The 17,191-nt window shown below is 38.7% G+C and overlaps 2 protein-coding genes across 2 annotated transcripts in view; both read right to left on the bottom strand.

The window, feature by feature from the left end:
* Positions 1-17,191, bottom strand: part of LOC128356263 (metabotropic glutamate receptor 4-like) — a 130,488-nt gene that overhangs the window by 56,388 nt on the left and 56,909 nt on the right. The window contains exon 2 of the mRNA XM_053316752.1: positions 15,452-15,668. Within this exon, the coding sequence (XP_053172727.1) occupies positions 15,452-15,668 (217 nt within the window). The remainder of the gene's footprint in view (positions 1-15,451; positions 15,669-17,191) is intronic.
* ilrun (inflammation and lipid regulator with UBA-like and NBR1-like domains) overlaps positions 1-17,191 on the bottom strand; it is a 217,843-nt gene that overhangs the window by 13,195 nt on the left and 187,457 nt on the right. The window lies entirely within an intron of this gene.

The following is a 17,191-nucleotide window of genomic DNA, read 5'->3' on the forward strand; positions in this document are numbered from 1 at the left end:
ATGCCCAGCTGGTCAGATATACAAAAACCCAGACTAGGTTTAAAAAAAACATTAATCAGCATACTGTGGAAAATAAATCTCAAATGTGTGCATTTATCCTCAAGTTTTTTAAACCAAAATGCTTTGAAGAAAATACCTACCCACAATACTTAATGCATGGCAGAACACTTATTTTCTGTAGCTGTCATCAGAAATGCTTTTGGTCAGAAATAACTACACTTCCTCTGACATCCCCTTCAATCAACTCTGGATGTTTAGATTAGACATTTTCTTGATTTCATCAGGCCTAATGGGACAATTGGAATCCTATTTGTGTTTCTCTGTGCAGCCTATTACCATATGGAAATCTCACTCAAAATACAACATTGCTGCAATATCTTTTTCTAAATCAAATTCAGTTTCCACCATCAAGGTTATTTCACTGTATTTTGTATGGAGATTGCTTGTCCCTGACAGTCAGCGGTTGGTTAATGCCAATGTTTTCCCATCACATAAGACTCCAAGCCCCCATATTCAGCCACCCCTCATGACAGTAGTCCCCTGCCTCTCTAACACAAGGATGTCTTTCCTATTGCTTACTAATTGACCCCTTCAAGGTCCTTGTGCAGAAATGAAATTGTATGTATCCCCCATCACAGGAAGCACAGCGCTTTAAGGAATTGCCAGGACTCTGTGACAGTAGTAAATACTGCAGAGTAATAGAATTATTATGAAAACTACACAAAAGGTTGGATTTTAATTGTTAAATGGTACATATGACTCACTCCAGGGTCTCTTAGTAAATGTGTGAATCATCTGCTCTGGACTGTATTACTCTTTTACATTGTCTGTAAACTTTTAATACAGATACAGGGACAGATTACCCACACTTGTGAATCAGAGAGGTTTTCAGTTTAGTTCCTTTTTAATCATACAGTGCAAGAATTATTTCTATCAACATGGCTAAAAGTGTATGAAAAATGAGGATGATCAGTGGTCCTTATAATCAATAATGTTTTCAGTAAACCAACAGCATATTACAAAGATGTATGAGACTCATAAATACACTTTAATGGTTTGTGCTGAATCCCTAGAGTTGTCCCACTTTGAAGTTGTATTACATTGTGCATCGTAAATAACTTAAGTATAAGTCAAGCACAGCGAGCTAGCAAAGCGTTCCTGCGCAGTAGCTGCCTCAGATGGAACGACTCTCTGGAGACTGAAAATGTGATCACTGTTATTAGTCTTTCGAGCCAGACAGAGGTCTACAGCACAGAAGAATATGATATATCAGGTTCTGAATACACCACTTACTTACTTACTACTAAAAAAATAGTACTTTAAAAAATAATACAATATAAATATAAAAAAACACCAGCCATGTCCTTTAAAGGGCAATTAAAATGTTATTTTTTCAATATTTTTTGCTGTGATGATGCTAAAGTCATGATATTTGGCAAATACGTGTTGTGTCTTGTTTTTTTTTAATTTTGGAAGTTCAATCACAGCTCTTATATTAAGTCTTCAATAAGCTGTGTAGAAACAATACTAACTTTCAGCATGTTACAGCCCTTTTAGGTCCCATTGAAACCCATTAAAACCACATCTTTTGATCCCACATCTGTTACACAACATAAAATCATGCACTCTATAAGGCTTTCAAACTGAAGCCCTACTATTTTTCAGCTGATTGAGGCGTTTTCTCATTTTTAACCCTTTGGGACTGCTGCATGGTTTCCACTAGGGGCATTAATTCTCTATTATGGATACCGCAGCCAAGTATATTACAGCTTCAGTGAGTTGTATGTGCAGGTATGGATGTCTAAATGTTATGTATGTGTGTGTGTGGAGAAACTAAAGTGTGTCTGTTTGTGTGTCTCTCTGTGTGTACGTGTAGCCAAAATACAGACACTCATAACGTAATGGACGAAAATTCTCCAATGCAAATGACCCATGACCATTACAGCATATAATCATGCATTCTATTTTATAAGTATTTCAAATTAAAGTGTTTGCTTCAAAAATTTAGGCTTGTTTTTTTTCAATTTCCCAGCTGATTGAACCATTTTCTCCCTAGCTTCCACTAGGGGCATTTCATGCATTATTGAATTTTGTGGGTCATTGTAGAAAATGTACTCCTCCAAAAATGGTGTGTTTGTATTTATATGGATGTCAAAGATGGTGTCTCTGTGTATGGAGGAACAAATGTGTGTGTGAGTGTGTGTGTGTGGGGGGGGGGGGATTGATTGGGGACAGCTTGTACAATTGGAGACAAAATCCATATCCTCAACTAGTAAAACCCTATAGGGTTAGGTTTAGGCAAGTCGTAGTTATGGCTAGGTCAGAGTAAGTCTTCACCACAAAAGTGATTTAAGGAAAGATATAATTCATATGGGCTGCAGGTCCTCTCTCCCTCTCACTGTCAGACACACATACACACATATTCACCCAACCCTCCCTGGCCACAGGAGTAAGATTGCCAACACCTGCATGTAAGTGTGGCAATATTTTCAGAACTCACACAACCCACTACTGCAGCTTCTGCTGCAATTGAACTGAACTGAACCGAACTTAAGCTCTCTCTCTCTCTCTCTCTCTCTCTCTCTCTCTCTCTCTCTCTCTCTCTCTCTCTCTCTCTCTCTCTCTCTCTCTCTCTCTCTCTCTCTCTCTCTCTCTCTCTCTCTCTCTCTCTCTCTCTCTCTCTCTCTCTCTCTCTCTCTCTCTCTCTCTCTCTCTCTTGCTCTCTCTCGCTCTCTCTGAAAATTAATTAGTAGTTAGTTAGTTAGTTTGTCGTTAGTTATGATCACGACTATATTGGTTAAAAAATGTAACTCAGTTGTGTGGAAAATAATATTAATATATAATATATTTATAGCAGTTTATAGCAGTTGTTTCAGCTACTATGTTAGTAATTTGAAATTTATCAGGATGTATAAAAATTCAGGTTAGATGAGAGGCTGAATAAACAATATTATCTTCCACCTGCTCATTAGTAAGCACCATCTTGAAAGGAACCATAGTTCTGAAGAAAAAATTTACAGATGTGTTTGCACTCTTTTTGGACTTTGTCATACAAGGCACCATGCTGTGCAGTGCTATACACTCTAGACAGTTTACAACAGAGGTGGGAAGCAGAATCTGCTGTGCTGCAGATATTTTACATGACAGAAACTGCTGTGCATTATAAAAACAAAGACTCAGTCAATAACAAGGCTACACAAGCCTTTGTAAGCTCACTTTGTTCTAATGGTGAGAGAGATGCCAAGATGTCCAAGTCAAAAAGATTGGATTGACATATATATTTGCATATATATTCTTCTATTTTTAATATTATATATCCACCAAACTGTGCATGGATGACTTCCCTTTGATTGGATTTACGTGACAATAGTCTACATGCTAAATTTGATTACTTTTGCTGGTGGGATGGATTACCTAATTTAACCAAAGGGAATCAATAACTCCAAGTCACTAACCTAATATAAATACTAATTCTGCTCTACTCTGTGATTGGCTATATAAACAATACTATACATAAAAATGGCAGCAACACAAGTCCGGGTCGCCAGCACACCAGCGCCACCGGAAGTCTGGTAACCTGGTAATCTACATGCCAAGTGCACAAATCAGGAGCTATGCAAAACCATCCAAACAAAAAAACACTGTTACAGAATATCAAAACTAAAATGAAACAGATAAAATCACAAGAGTACATTTATTCCTAGCAGGAGGTCCAGATGCAATAATTAACAATGAGGAGTAATATTGCTCAGTAATAAAGCTGCCCAGAGGGGAAGAAATTCCTGGAACCATTGTCAGCGTGGGACAAACAATCAGGTTTGGGGATAATCCCAGAAAGCAGGTGTGTCTGTCATTGTTTTTGTCAGGTTAAGCCTTTTGGTTCAAAGAAAGTCATGTTCGTTCATTTCTAGATGTTTTATCATTTCTAGATAAAGTAACAGTAGTTTGTGAGGAAATCTAGGGGGGGGGGGGGGCAGATCGGCTGAAGGCTCTTGACCCCATGGTGGTTAAGTTGGCAGATGGGACAGAGAGCTGGTTGGCAGAGGAGGATCGGAGAGTTCGGGAAGGTGTGTAGATGTGGATAAGTTCAGAGAGATATGATGGTGCCAGGTTGTGAAGTATCTTGAAAGTGAGGAGTAGAATCTTAAAGTCAATGCAGGATTTGAGAGGGAGACAATGAAGTTGCTGCAGGGCAGGAGTGATGTGTTCAATAGAGGGAGTTCTGGTTATGATAAGAGCGGCTGCGTTCTGTACCAGTTGGAGTTTGTGAAGAGATTTCCGCGGAAGACCGAAGAGAAGAGAGTTACAGTAGTCCAGACGGGATGTGATCAGGGTGTTTACCAGGACAGCAGTGCAGGTTGGTGAAAGTGAGGGACGGAGACGATTTATGTTACGTAGATGGAAGTATGCAGACCGAGTAACGTTATTGATGTGGGCCTCGAAAGATATTGTGCTGTCCAGGATGACACCCAGGCAGTGGAATTGTTGATGGACATGGAGAAAGTGCTGAGTGTTGCTAAGGTTGAACTGGTACCGATGAGGAGGACCTCAGCTTTTTCGCCGTTGAGTTTAAGAAAATTGAGTGAGAGCCATGATTTAATTTCTAGTAAGCAGTCGGATAGAGCTGTGGGTGGCAGAGTGGAAGTAGGCTTAGTGGAAAGATAGTCAGGTATCATCAGCGTAACAGTGGAATTGTATGTCAAATTTCCTGAGAATGTGACCAAGAGGCAGAAGATAAATAATGAACAGGAGGGGGCCAAGGACAGAGCCCTGGGGAACACCACTGGAGACTGGAGAGGAGCCGGATCTCAGGTTCTTGATTTGAACAAACTGTGTGCGGCCAGAGAGATATGATCTGAAGCAAGCCAGAGGGATGTCAGTGCCACATTATGCCCTGTGAGAGAAACCTGCAGTTTTGACGTGGTAAGACCACAGTGAATGAGTCACAAAATGGAAACATTAATTTTCACCTTCTAAAATTACTCCATGACTTAGTCTGACTTTTTTATTTTTTATCCTTGAGATGACACACGACATTCAATGGTGTTATGTGATATATTCAGAGGTTACTGTTTAGACTTAATACGTAATTCAGTGGAGAAACACTTGCATAGGTGTCAGACATGTGCTGTGGATGTGCTCAATGGAGACGTAAAAAGACTAGAGCTCTTTGCTGTATAGACGCCAATATGCCTTCTTGTAAGAAACCATGCTCATCAAAAAGCCCCCTGTTAGGGAAAAATCCCCAAAAGGGTCCTGAGACAGCAAGCAATTAGGGGGCATGTGACTAAGCTATATTTCTTGATGATATGAATGATGTGTTTATGGAATACTGAAATATACACTATTATAATAGTGTATCATATACACTATAGAGTGATATATATAGTCTAATTGGATGCACTGGGTCTTTGTCGAAGGGTTATTTGTGTCCTACACAGACAAGTTTATTAGATACTAAGGAGGGAAGGAGTAAAGGAAGTTGGTGACCTGCACTTTTTAATGAATGCTCAGGTAGCATCATTAGATAATGAATAGGTTCATAACTTTTTCAAAGTAGCCTGACAATAATAACTGTATAACTATATGTGTTTTAGATGGGTGACCAATTAAAGTAAAAACTAAAAATATGAGTGAAGAAAAAGAGCAAATATGGCTTGAGAGGTCACTGAATGGTTTGATGAGTATAAAAATGACATGAGTCATGCTGTGGACTTCACAGCCAAAAGATCTCAACATAATGATGAGACATGATGAGATATTTCAAAGCATGCAGTCCGACTCGCCTCCATCACCCTGTGTGACCCCGCTGTTGGCACTGTGGAGTCTGCCCACATACTGGGAACCATCATCAAGCCAGGACCTCAAGTGAACGTCTAACATCAGCGGCCTCATCAAGAAGATTCGGCAGAGGATGTACGTTCTGTGACAGCTGAAGAAATTCAACCTGCCAAAGTCAATGATGGTGCACTTCTACATGGCCATCACTGAGTCCATCCTCGCTTCCTCTATCACCGCTGTTGAGGCTGCCAAGGACAAGGGCAGACTGCAGCGTATCATCTGCTGTGCCGAAAAGTCAAGTCAAGTCAAGTCAAGTTTACTTATGAAGCAGATTTCATACGACAGGCGTAGTCTCAAAGTGCTTTAAAGAAAAGGTGAAAAGGGGATTGGATGCAATCTGCCGTCCCTCCAGGACCTGCACACCTCCAGGACACTGAGGTGAGCAGGAAAGATCATGGTGTTTCTTTTCTGACTGTTATGCACCACAACAACACCAAGGCAAGGCAAACTCCTTATATGAGCAAACCTGCTTGGCAATTTCTAAATCTGATGAATGTTGTTTTCTTTTTCTTTTTCTTTTTCCTTTTCCTTTTCTTTAATTTATCACCTATCTATGAATCCACTCAAACATAACACACACAAATGGTGGTTATGTAATGAGATTTGTTGTACACACTGACAAGCCAAAACACAATGTTATTATAGGCGAGAATATTGCTTACCTTGTTAATGTGAACCTCCTTTCCTATTACAAGTATAAGACATGAGTTTCAATTTCTGTTAAATATTGTGTAATTAAACAGTAATGACTGCTGTGTCGATACTTAATAATAAGATACACTTTCAATCTTCAAAATTGTATTCAATTTGTAAGTTTAAATTATTGTTTTCATTTCATTAATCACATTTTCTCAATAACCACATTATTTTATTTTAATTAAAGACATCAGGTTCTGAAAAAGGTTGTCATCAAATCTTTATAATACTGTATAAAACAATATGTAAGCCTAGCCTAATGACAATCACATGAAACCATTTGTAAAGTGCTTAGCAGAGACTGACAACATCTTACTCCTCAGGGGAAAGTGATATTGATATGTTCTATTAAAGAGGAGCTGTATGGATTAGTTGCAGAACTACAATCCAGATTAGTTGCATGAGCTGGCAAATTATATCATTGTCTTAGTGTTAATTGAAATTCTTTCTCTTTTTAACAGTAGGGAAATACAAAGGAAGATTGAAGTATCTCTCAAAATCCTATCCTGTACCCTCACAGCCCTGTCCATGTTTTTAAATTTTCCAAAGCATGGAGTTATCAAATAGCTAATCACATCAATTACTATTCCACAAACATGTTTAATTTGTTGCTTTACATAATTCTTGAAATTGGAAGCGATTTGACAACTGCTGTCAAACTTTGTGGATGGTATCTACAATCACAGATAGTTTGTGGATTATCTTCTGCTCTGGCCTTCTCCTCTACAACAGCCTGCATGTGTATAGCTGTCATTTCATCCTTTGTGGATTACCTCAGGGTGGATTTTACTGGATTGTTCTTCTTGCTGTTCATTACTTTATTTTTTGGCATATTTCTCTGACTACTCATGAATGCAGAAATTGGCTCCATTTGATATGCCATGTACCATTGACTGTCCCAACACTGCTCAGTGAGGCCAACAAACATATTGCCTGTATATAGGAGGCAGCGGATTTCAGAAGAGCTTACAATGAAAGAGGTAGTGCTCATCTGCAAGTTGAGGAGAAGAGACAGACCATCCACTATCCCTGATATTCCATCACAGCCATCCACCTATCAGTTTTCTCATCAGTATCCTGCTACCATGGTTGCCATGGTGCCATGGGCTTCAGATAACACCTGTGTACTCAAACAGACTTGTAGAAAGTTGGTGCGCAGTGCAGGTGGAGTATAACAAGAGATTTATCACCTTGCCTTGGTCACGAGATGTAAGAAGTATGAATGTGCACTTTCGACAGCATATTTCTCTCACTTGATTAAAATGAGTAAAAATAATCCCATGGTTCTGTTTGATACTGTTGCCAACCTCACACAGAATACCTCTGCCAATAGCACTTCATTCAATGCTGATGATTCTTTATAAATAAGATGGACCCAATTAGAGCTAGTCAGTGGTCTACATTTCTCTCCAAATGATACTTTGATGGATGCAGGCACTGTGACTCGGACCAGCTGCACTCTTTCACAGTTTGAAATAATTTCCCCCGAGCCCCTTACCAGCCCATTACCTGCTTCCAAACCTACAACCTGCATAGTACACCCTATGCCAGCTAATCTTTTTAAGGGACTGTTTCCTGTTTCAACTAGTCATACTCCTGATATTATAAGAATTCTGATGGCAATAATTATTTCTAAAAGCTAAATCATCAAAAACCTTGGTGTGATTTTTAGTCTCATATCAAGACTATGACCAAGATACAATTTTTTTATCTTGGTAATATTGTCAAAATCTGACCTATTCTATCCTTGTGTGATGCTGAAACCTTGATCCATGCATTTGTATACTCCAGACTTGATCTTTGTATTTGTGCTACTAGAAGTCTTCAGCTTGTTCAGAATGTTGCAGCTAGAAAAATTTACCATATAACAACCACTTTGGGGCTGATTTTACGGTTCTTCTTTTAACTTATAAGGCCTTGCGTGGACTTGCACCACCTTATCTATGTGAGCTAATAATACTATATACACTGGCATATTCTTGACTCTAGCAACTCTGGTCTCCTGGTTATTCCTTCAAATCTGTTGGCTTCAGAGCATTAGCCTACTGTGCCCCTTATCTCCAGAATGGCCTTCATTTTTATGCTAAAGAAACACATCCATTTCAAACAACAAAACTTTATTCATTTCATTAAAGCCTAACCTACAACTTCACTGACTAACATCCCTTTAACATTGATGTATTAAATGTGGTTGTTTTAATCTAATTTCCATTATTTAATTGCTTGCTGTATGTTATGGCCTATGTATTATCTTTAATAATATGTATTGGGATCACGCTGAGTGTTAATTCTGTACTTCTGTATAAAACTGATTGATTGATCTGAGCTCCATTTTAGACATGTGACAACACAGCAGCTTATCGATTGGAGGCTAATTTGGAGTTGATCTTTTTTTTTTGTCAGTATTCTCCCCTTTTATGTTTTTTTTATTTTCTGTGTAATTATTCATATACTGTATTAGTTTAGCAGCCACTAACCTTATCTGTAACCATTCACATTGCTTCTTGTGGCCAATTTGTGCAGCATCCCCCGGGTACTTCAGGATAAATTAAACTGCAGCATTTCCCGTAACCTCCCCCACATCCTAATCCATTGCTTTGGTTTTCTACTCTCTTGATTGGATCATCACCACACAGTTTCTCCAACTGTCTTGAACATCTATTAATGTAAAATACATGCTTGCTTATGTGAATATTTGTTAATGGGCATTTCCTTCCCTGTATCTATAGTATAAGTACAACATGATGTCGCCTGAATATTGATGTTCCCTAACATTTCTATAGGGTATCGAATACTCAAGATCAAGGTTAATGCAGCACTACTTGCTTAAGAAAATTGGCTTTTACAATATCTCTGCATTAAGAGAGACACATAACCATTATGTCACTGACAGGAAACCCTTTGAGTGAGTGTGTGAGAGAGAAAGAGAGAGAGAGAGAGAGAGAGAGAGAGAGAGAGAGGGAGAGAGAGAGAGAGAGAGAGAGAAGATGAGTGATTATTATTCAGCTATTCGCCTTGCCCAATTAAGCAATGACAAGTAATTGTTTAAACAAATTGCACCAGGACATATCTGAAGCACTCAGGGGTCATTTGAGTAATGTCAAATAATAAATAAAGACATAACTGGCTGACACGCCACACACGGGTGTGAACTAGAGATTAAAAGGCCATATGGATAGAAGCAGGAACATCGTTGAGTGTGCTGTGATCTCTTCCCTGGGTGACTACGGTCATTTAGAATACAGATGTTCAAATGTCTCCCAGTTGCTCTGGGTGGAGCAATGCATTTCTCTAATCCAATCACCACATCCTGTGACTTCTCTTCATCAATATAAATTATCATGCATCTTACGTGGCTATTTAGCCATGTAAGCTGTAACATATTTAAACAGTTAGTGAATAGTTTGCCATGTCAGTTTTATGCAGGCATTCATGTTTGTGATGCACTGAATTTTACTATATTTTTTTTCTGTGCACCTGTCAAAGGAATGTCTGAAGTCATGAAATGAGTTGGTTTAATCATCATCTGTGTTTAGGCTCTTTTGTTTTACAATCAAAGTATCTTTAAAAGCACTAACTGCTTTGTATGGCTGTCAGTATAATTCAGTTGAAAATGACACTGAAAATGGGTTTAAACAATGAATAATGAATAATGAAACTAAACTAAACTAAAAATACATTTTTCACACAATGAATTTTTGTGATTAGATTAAGTCATCCTCATTTGAACACATCTGATTATCCATGTTCCTCAAACACACTTTGAGCAGACATTCGGATGTCAGATCACACCAACTAACAAATGCCACTGCCTAGCAAACATAAGCATCACAAAAATAAATACATTTCATACAGGTTAATTTTATCCGGTGATGGTTATCGGTATTAGGAGCAGGGAAGATGGTGGTGTTCCTCTTACTGGTGCCTCATATTGTTATTAATCTTATATTACTATTATCATCTTGCTAGTCAAGGAGAGAAGGGAAAACATTCATGTCATTCAACACTTCAATACTCCATCACTTCATCTGTACACTACATCTTTACTGTATTTTTGCTGATGATGCTTTTGCACCTTATTAACTGTATATTTCTTTGTATTTTATCGTTAATTGCATTTTATACTTTATATTGCCTATATTTTGTACTTATGTTGCTTAGATTCTACACACTTTATTGCTAATATTTTTGATATTTCCATCTTTTTTAATCTTTCAAAAAATATGTGTAAAGTCATGAATACAAATGCACCACTTGAGGTTGACAAAATGCTATTTCATTGTGCTTGGATAATGAAAATAAAGTAATTGAATATTCCTGAATCTCAAATCTTAAATGCCACTGTTTTTAATCTGGATTAATCTTTACTATTTTTGACAATAGAGGGTGCTTCATTTGTCTAGTGTCTTTTATGATGTGAAATATCTCAACACCTACAAGATGGGTTGGAACAAAACATGGTACAGACACTAATAGTTTTCAAATGAACCATAATAACTGAAGTTATTTACTGAAAAAAAATCAGGCATAATATATATACACCCCTAATATAGAATATCACCGACCTATTCCTTATCCTAAAATTATTCAAAGAAACAACTTCTGATGAGCCTAAAAGATATTTGTTAATACAAATTGGTTAATTAAACATATTTAGGTTCAACAGTTCATATTTTACGCACCATTACCAGGCAAAAGCTGAACCCATGTAATATAGTCTGTTATCTATATATACAAATAAACCACCCTGGAGCAATGCTGAGTTGTTTGTGTTCCCCTTTTCTTCTTCTCCATTTTACATTCCCCACATGTTCTTATTCATCCCAGCTCTGTGGTTAATGCTTGTAATCCTCCTCGTCAAACAGGGACAGCAGTTACTCCATTAGCAGGGTTTCTCATGTTGATGTCAGGCAGGCCATTGGTTTGCAAGGGAATCTTGTTAGGGTTCTTATTGACATTGTGTTTCATTAACTTGATTAATGACATCTATTGGGGCATGCTCCACACTAATCAACATCTCTGCAGAGAGGGCCTGTCTGCAGTCCAAGATGGGACTCTCTGGACATCTTCTGCCCAGTAGCTTGCACTTCACTGGCCTCTCTGTCTCTTGTTTTATTTTTGTTTATATAAGGCTGCACTCAGAACAGAAACTTATATTCATAAATACCGAAGCAGTATACAGTCATAGATCATGAAGGCCCTAGATGAACACAATGAACTTTCTATTTCAGAAACTGTGTGTGTGTGTTTCAGGAAATACACAATTTGAAATGAAAGAAATGAATCATCTTGTGTCCATTTGAGCCAGAAATACATCACTTAAGATGCTCCTATTGAATGTTTTGGTGGTATATCTGAAACCTCTGGCTGTTTGGTTAGGGGTTTTTAACTATTAAACGTAACTACAAGATTCACCTTGCCGGAAGAAATAGACTGGCAATAAACAAAGAGCCCAAAAAATGTGAAAATACTTTTAAAATACACACTAGACTCTAAATGTATAACATGGTCAGTGGGAATGGTACTCTGTAAACCTTTGACAATAGGCACTAGGACATTTTCAAACATTAGATATTTCCTGAAGTGTTTTTCACAAAGCAAAGTTATTTCTTACATCCACTCGTATATCTGTTCCTTTAGGGGAGGTCACATCCTGTGTCAATGCATTGGAGATGAGAAGCTGCTCACCTCAAAAACCCCAAACACAGGAACACAGAAGGCCACTGATAATCAGCTCTAGGGCACTGTTTGCCAGGAGGGAGAGATACAAAAGCAGGGATCAAAAACCCCACCTGGAATTCATATTTACTTTCCATCATCTGCTTTTTATCCATATTGTACTCAATTATATCTGTTAGCTGTCTAGAGGGAGAGAGGGAAAGCTGTGCTGATGCAATTTCAACCAGGTGGCCATGGGGCTGTTAGGCAGGCCCAGCTCTTGATAAAGAGAGACCCTAAGCAAAATTTTCGTTGGGAGTTGTCCTTTAGCCAAAATTACACTTTCATGCGTAAGTGAGTAGGCCCAAGCCAAGTGATCTGTGTGCTGCAAATTTTGTCATTACAGGGTGTAAAAGTAAGCTCTGTGCTGACATCCATATATTTGTTGTTGTCCTCACTGCCACAATGCAACAAGGCTGATAAGTGGAACTATACTTCTGTGGTGTCTGCAGCTGTCTGTGCCATTACTATGCCTAGAGCTGAGACTATGACATAAAACAGGAAACTAGAGAGATAGAGAGTTTAACTTTATACATTTAAATTGTATATTTAGTGAATATTTCATTTATTCCATTTGATGTACTTCAACTAAATCAGTGTCACTGGCTGGTTTCACAAACTTGACCAAAGCTTAAAACAATTTAATTAGTTTACATTAGATTTTATTTAGTCTGATTGATCATTCATCATTATCTGTTCCACCTACCACTGACCTACTTTTTTCTCTTCCTCTTTTCTGTCTTTTTTTACTACTTGTAACTAATTCCACTCTATTTTGTGTAATAATAGTCAATACACACATCTGTGAATAGTTCTGTGACTCATAGAGACACTAATAACATGGGGTCACTTACTGGGTGGGTTATTACTGATGGCCACTGCAATGGTACTGCAGTTAAGGGGGATTCCTACATTTTGAGATAGTGTGAGTCAGCCTTTGGGGGCCCCTTCATGCTAGGGGCCCTAAGGAGGCACTTAGTTCACCTATGCGTTGTGCTCTGCTGTCAGGATTGTTCCTGTGGGAGTTGACTCAGATCATTTGCTTTTTGGACTTATTTTGAAGACACATGCAGATCAAAACAAGGTAATCTGGCAAAGTAAGTGCAGCAGTAAATTAACATTATATTTGCAAAATAAAATATTAATATAAAATATTTCAGTCAAGGGATTTGCAGGCTTAATATTAAAATACACTATGGGGAGCATTTCAATTAAGAGATCAAACTTGAATGCTAATCACTTGGCAGGTAAATATGTAATAAGCAATATCTGTTTATTTTCAAGTGTTGATTAGAGAGATGTTTATCAACCCATACACCTGGAACAAACTACTTAGTTACTGGAGGGTAATAAGTGTAACAGGTACTGTATGATGCAGATAGAAGTGAACAGCTTGTAAACAGCTTTAAGGATATAAGTTTACAGTAGATGTTGTGTTTTCATGGTTTTCCCATATCCCATGTGTGACACTGTAAAATAATTGCACCTCAGCTTGGCTAATATATTCTACTGAGATCTGATAGCATGGGATCTGTATCCAGAGTCTCACATTTCCTGATTTTTCAGCTCCAATAAAATGCCAAAGATGTTTGACTCACTATCACTTATGTTCCATCCTTCAGCTGTCCCTGAATGGTTCCTTGGCAATTAACTGTTCAGATGGTGATAGACATAATTGATGAGCAGCCACAGCCAAGATGGGCTCACTCTGTCCAGGCACAGGGCAAGCTGGTGACATGACCAGAGAACCTCACTGTCTCATCCTTTTAATTATGCTTGTACTTAATAAACTAAAGCATGCTAACTCCTTCAGAAGAGTAATTTTTTTGGATGGGTGTGAATGCAAATAGAACATGATCCAAAGACTTGGATAGTAGGCCAAATGACAAATCCTATTCCCTGTAATATTGATGGGAGAAGTTGAGTTTTCAAATCTAATTCAGTCTCTGCTTTCTCTGCTTCCCAAATTGCTGAATGAACCTGTATATTACACCCCCATGTCGTTTAACAAAACAGACTTCAAGGACCAGTGGGTAGAATTTAGTGGTATCTAAAGGTGAGGTTGCAGATTGCAAGTGAATATATAGCTCTCTCCCTTCCCCTCCCCTTCCAAGCATGTAGGAGAACAGTGGCTGCAAAACCCCCCAAGAATGTCAAGGGCCATCTCTAGAGCCAGTGATTGGTTTGTCTGTTCTGGGCTGCTATAGAAACATGGCAGTGCAACAAGGTGACCTCAATTGAAGAAGACCCACTTCTAATTTCTTTCTATATTCCTGTATTTTCCCATGTGTGTATGCAAGTGATGGCGTATAGCTCTGTGCACACTATCAAAGCCCAAGAACAACAGATCCAGTGTACACACTGAGGACAGCAATGACTGGCTGCTGTTGCTGTGCTGCTTTCCCTGAGAAAGTGAACAAGGCGTAACTCCTTTTGTCCACAGGATGCAGCGTTAGCGCGTTCCTGCTGCGCTTTAATGTCCACTACAGATGTTTCAGAAGTGGAGCATCTGTTCTTCAGCAGTCACATTTCATTTCACAGCTATTTCTGAGTTATTTTACCACCATTTTTCTTGTTTTACAAGGACATTGAACACCCGTTTGAAGCACGATTAAATAGTAACAGATGCTTTGTGGCTGTTCATGATATGACAACCCTTTCTGCCTCTAACTTTGAGCTGCTGTCGATCTTTATTTTTGTTCCCTTTGTCAGATGATGCGATGACTATAAAATAATGACTTAGATCAGCTGTGGACATTGCTAATAAAAGTGACTTAAAGTTGTGTTAGGCTGCAGGTGGGTGTTGATTCTGAATGGATTCAGCAGTAGCCTACTAACAACCCCTTCACTTTATACATACATCAATTGATTTAATGTCAATATTAGTATAACTTAATAAAGTTTTAAAGCCATTCACATCACAACCAATGTAGTATTAAATACACATCCTGTGTTGTTTCAAAGCTTTCAAATGTGGTGGGGTTTCACATATTAAAGTCTGCCAATGGCCTCTCAAGTGTTTGCATGTTCTATGATCAAATCACACATTTGACCTGACTAATTGATTTTTGTTTGCACATCTCCAAGCATAACCGATTGTCCACAGTTCAGTATGTTTGCATGGATAAAAAAAATAAATCTTCCTACACCCAGTGCTAGACAGGCAATAATGAAATATGAGGCCAAATGTACTCACCATCCTCCCGAGACTTCTGAATGAAAGCATCGACACCGCTCTCTCCGTAGTTCCCCTCTGAGGCCACTGTGGAGACGTAGTTCCATTGCATAGCCTTGACAATGTCCACCATGGCCTGGGCCTGGTAGGTGTCTGGAGGCACCACTCGGGAGAAGAAATCGTAGCGGCTGTTGTCACTGAGTTCTGGAGCCGTGGAGGCGTAGCTTACCTGAGGTATCTGCACAGGAGGGAAGATTGATAATGTTATAAGCTTGAAGGCTTCAAGTGAGAAGTAGAAATGATACACAGATTTTCAGGGAGATGTCTGATAGCATCCAATAAACTGCCTTCCTTTTAAGACCTAAAACAGAGCCAATGAGCCTGAGCCTTTTATGTGGCAGCAAACTGTCTAGTTCACAAGCTGAGATGATGAGCATGTCGGACTCATGAGAAGAGGTCACTTGCTAAACATAAAATGCCTCAGTGAGTTACAGCATCTTAGCTTAACACACTTAATGCACTACAAAATGTGCTTATTTAGTTGTAGCTTCTTACTATGAAAACAAGACTAGGTCTAAACGTACTATATGGCTGGACTGTGTATGGGCGTGCAAACTTGTAGCCAATTTGTTACAGAGATAGTCAGTGGTAGTGTCTATCATGTAAATTCATGGATATTAAATGATTATCTGTGGTGGAAATTATAAGTGAAAGTTCTGACAGCAGTGGGTGCAAATTCAGGAGGCTCATCTCCACCCAGTTAATGCAGTGACAGCAAGCGCACCTACACTGAGCTGAAATGTTTTACCTGCAAGACTTGTACTTTAATGCTGTTGATCATCATTTGTCATGTGAAAATGTCAAAGGAAATAAAATGTTTGGTATTTAGTTAAATTATAAAATCCAAACACACCACACAGTCTCTCTCCTGTCCACTGCAGACAGTGAGGCCAGACGGAGAGTCGATCTTAACGGATAGTTGAGGAGGAGACAGCAGAGATGCTGGTTTGCACCTGTTTAAATAAGACTTTAGCCGACTTTTCTGAATTTTAAGTGCTCAGAGCAGGAAACAAAGATGCACTGTGTCACGTTGTCCTCTGTTTTCATCATAACTATGTATTTAGGTCATTTAGATACAAGACTGTAAAAGTTTGCAGCCTTTCATGCTGTCACACTTATCCAGGGGGACACTGTCAGTAAATCTGAGTTAAATACAGACTTTGCCTAAACCGTGTGAAAACACCACATAACACACAGACATAGGGGGAAGGGGATGTGAGGTAATTCTAAATCACGAGGTCCCCAATCCTGTGCTAATGGGGCTATGAGTGAAAGCACCTTAAACACCCCCTTATAATGTAATAGAAAACTGTTTGCACAAATTCATCTTAAAAGAGCCATGGCCAATGGGGAAACTACAAAACTTGGCCGGTCGACCAGTGGTGTAACTTCATCACGCAACTTCATTTTTGCAGTCCAGCCAAAACGTATTGATTTGATTAGGCTGTTTATGTTTTCCACTGCTGCATGGCACACTGGAGCTTTTATATCAGTAAAGCTTTATAAATGCAAGATGTTGCATCATAACAAGCTTCTGTTGCTCCCACTATTCCAAAGATTTTACTGATGTATGTGTTGAAGTAAGAAATATATTACATAAGAAACTGAAATAGAAAAAGAAATAGGTCAACTAAAGCACAAAGCCTTCCTTGAGCAACCATCATTTTACAGATTTTCTGGTGGTAGTATTTTGAGCCTCTT

This window comes from Scomber japonicus, chromosome 3 (assembly GCF_027409825.1).
Source record: "Scomber japonicus isolate fScoJap1 chromosome 3, fScoJap1.pri, whole genome shotgun sequence".
Lineage (NCBI taxonomy): Eukaryota > Metazoa > Chordata > Actinopteri > Scombriformes > Scombridae > Scomber > Scomber japonicus.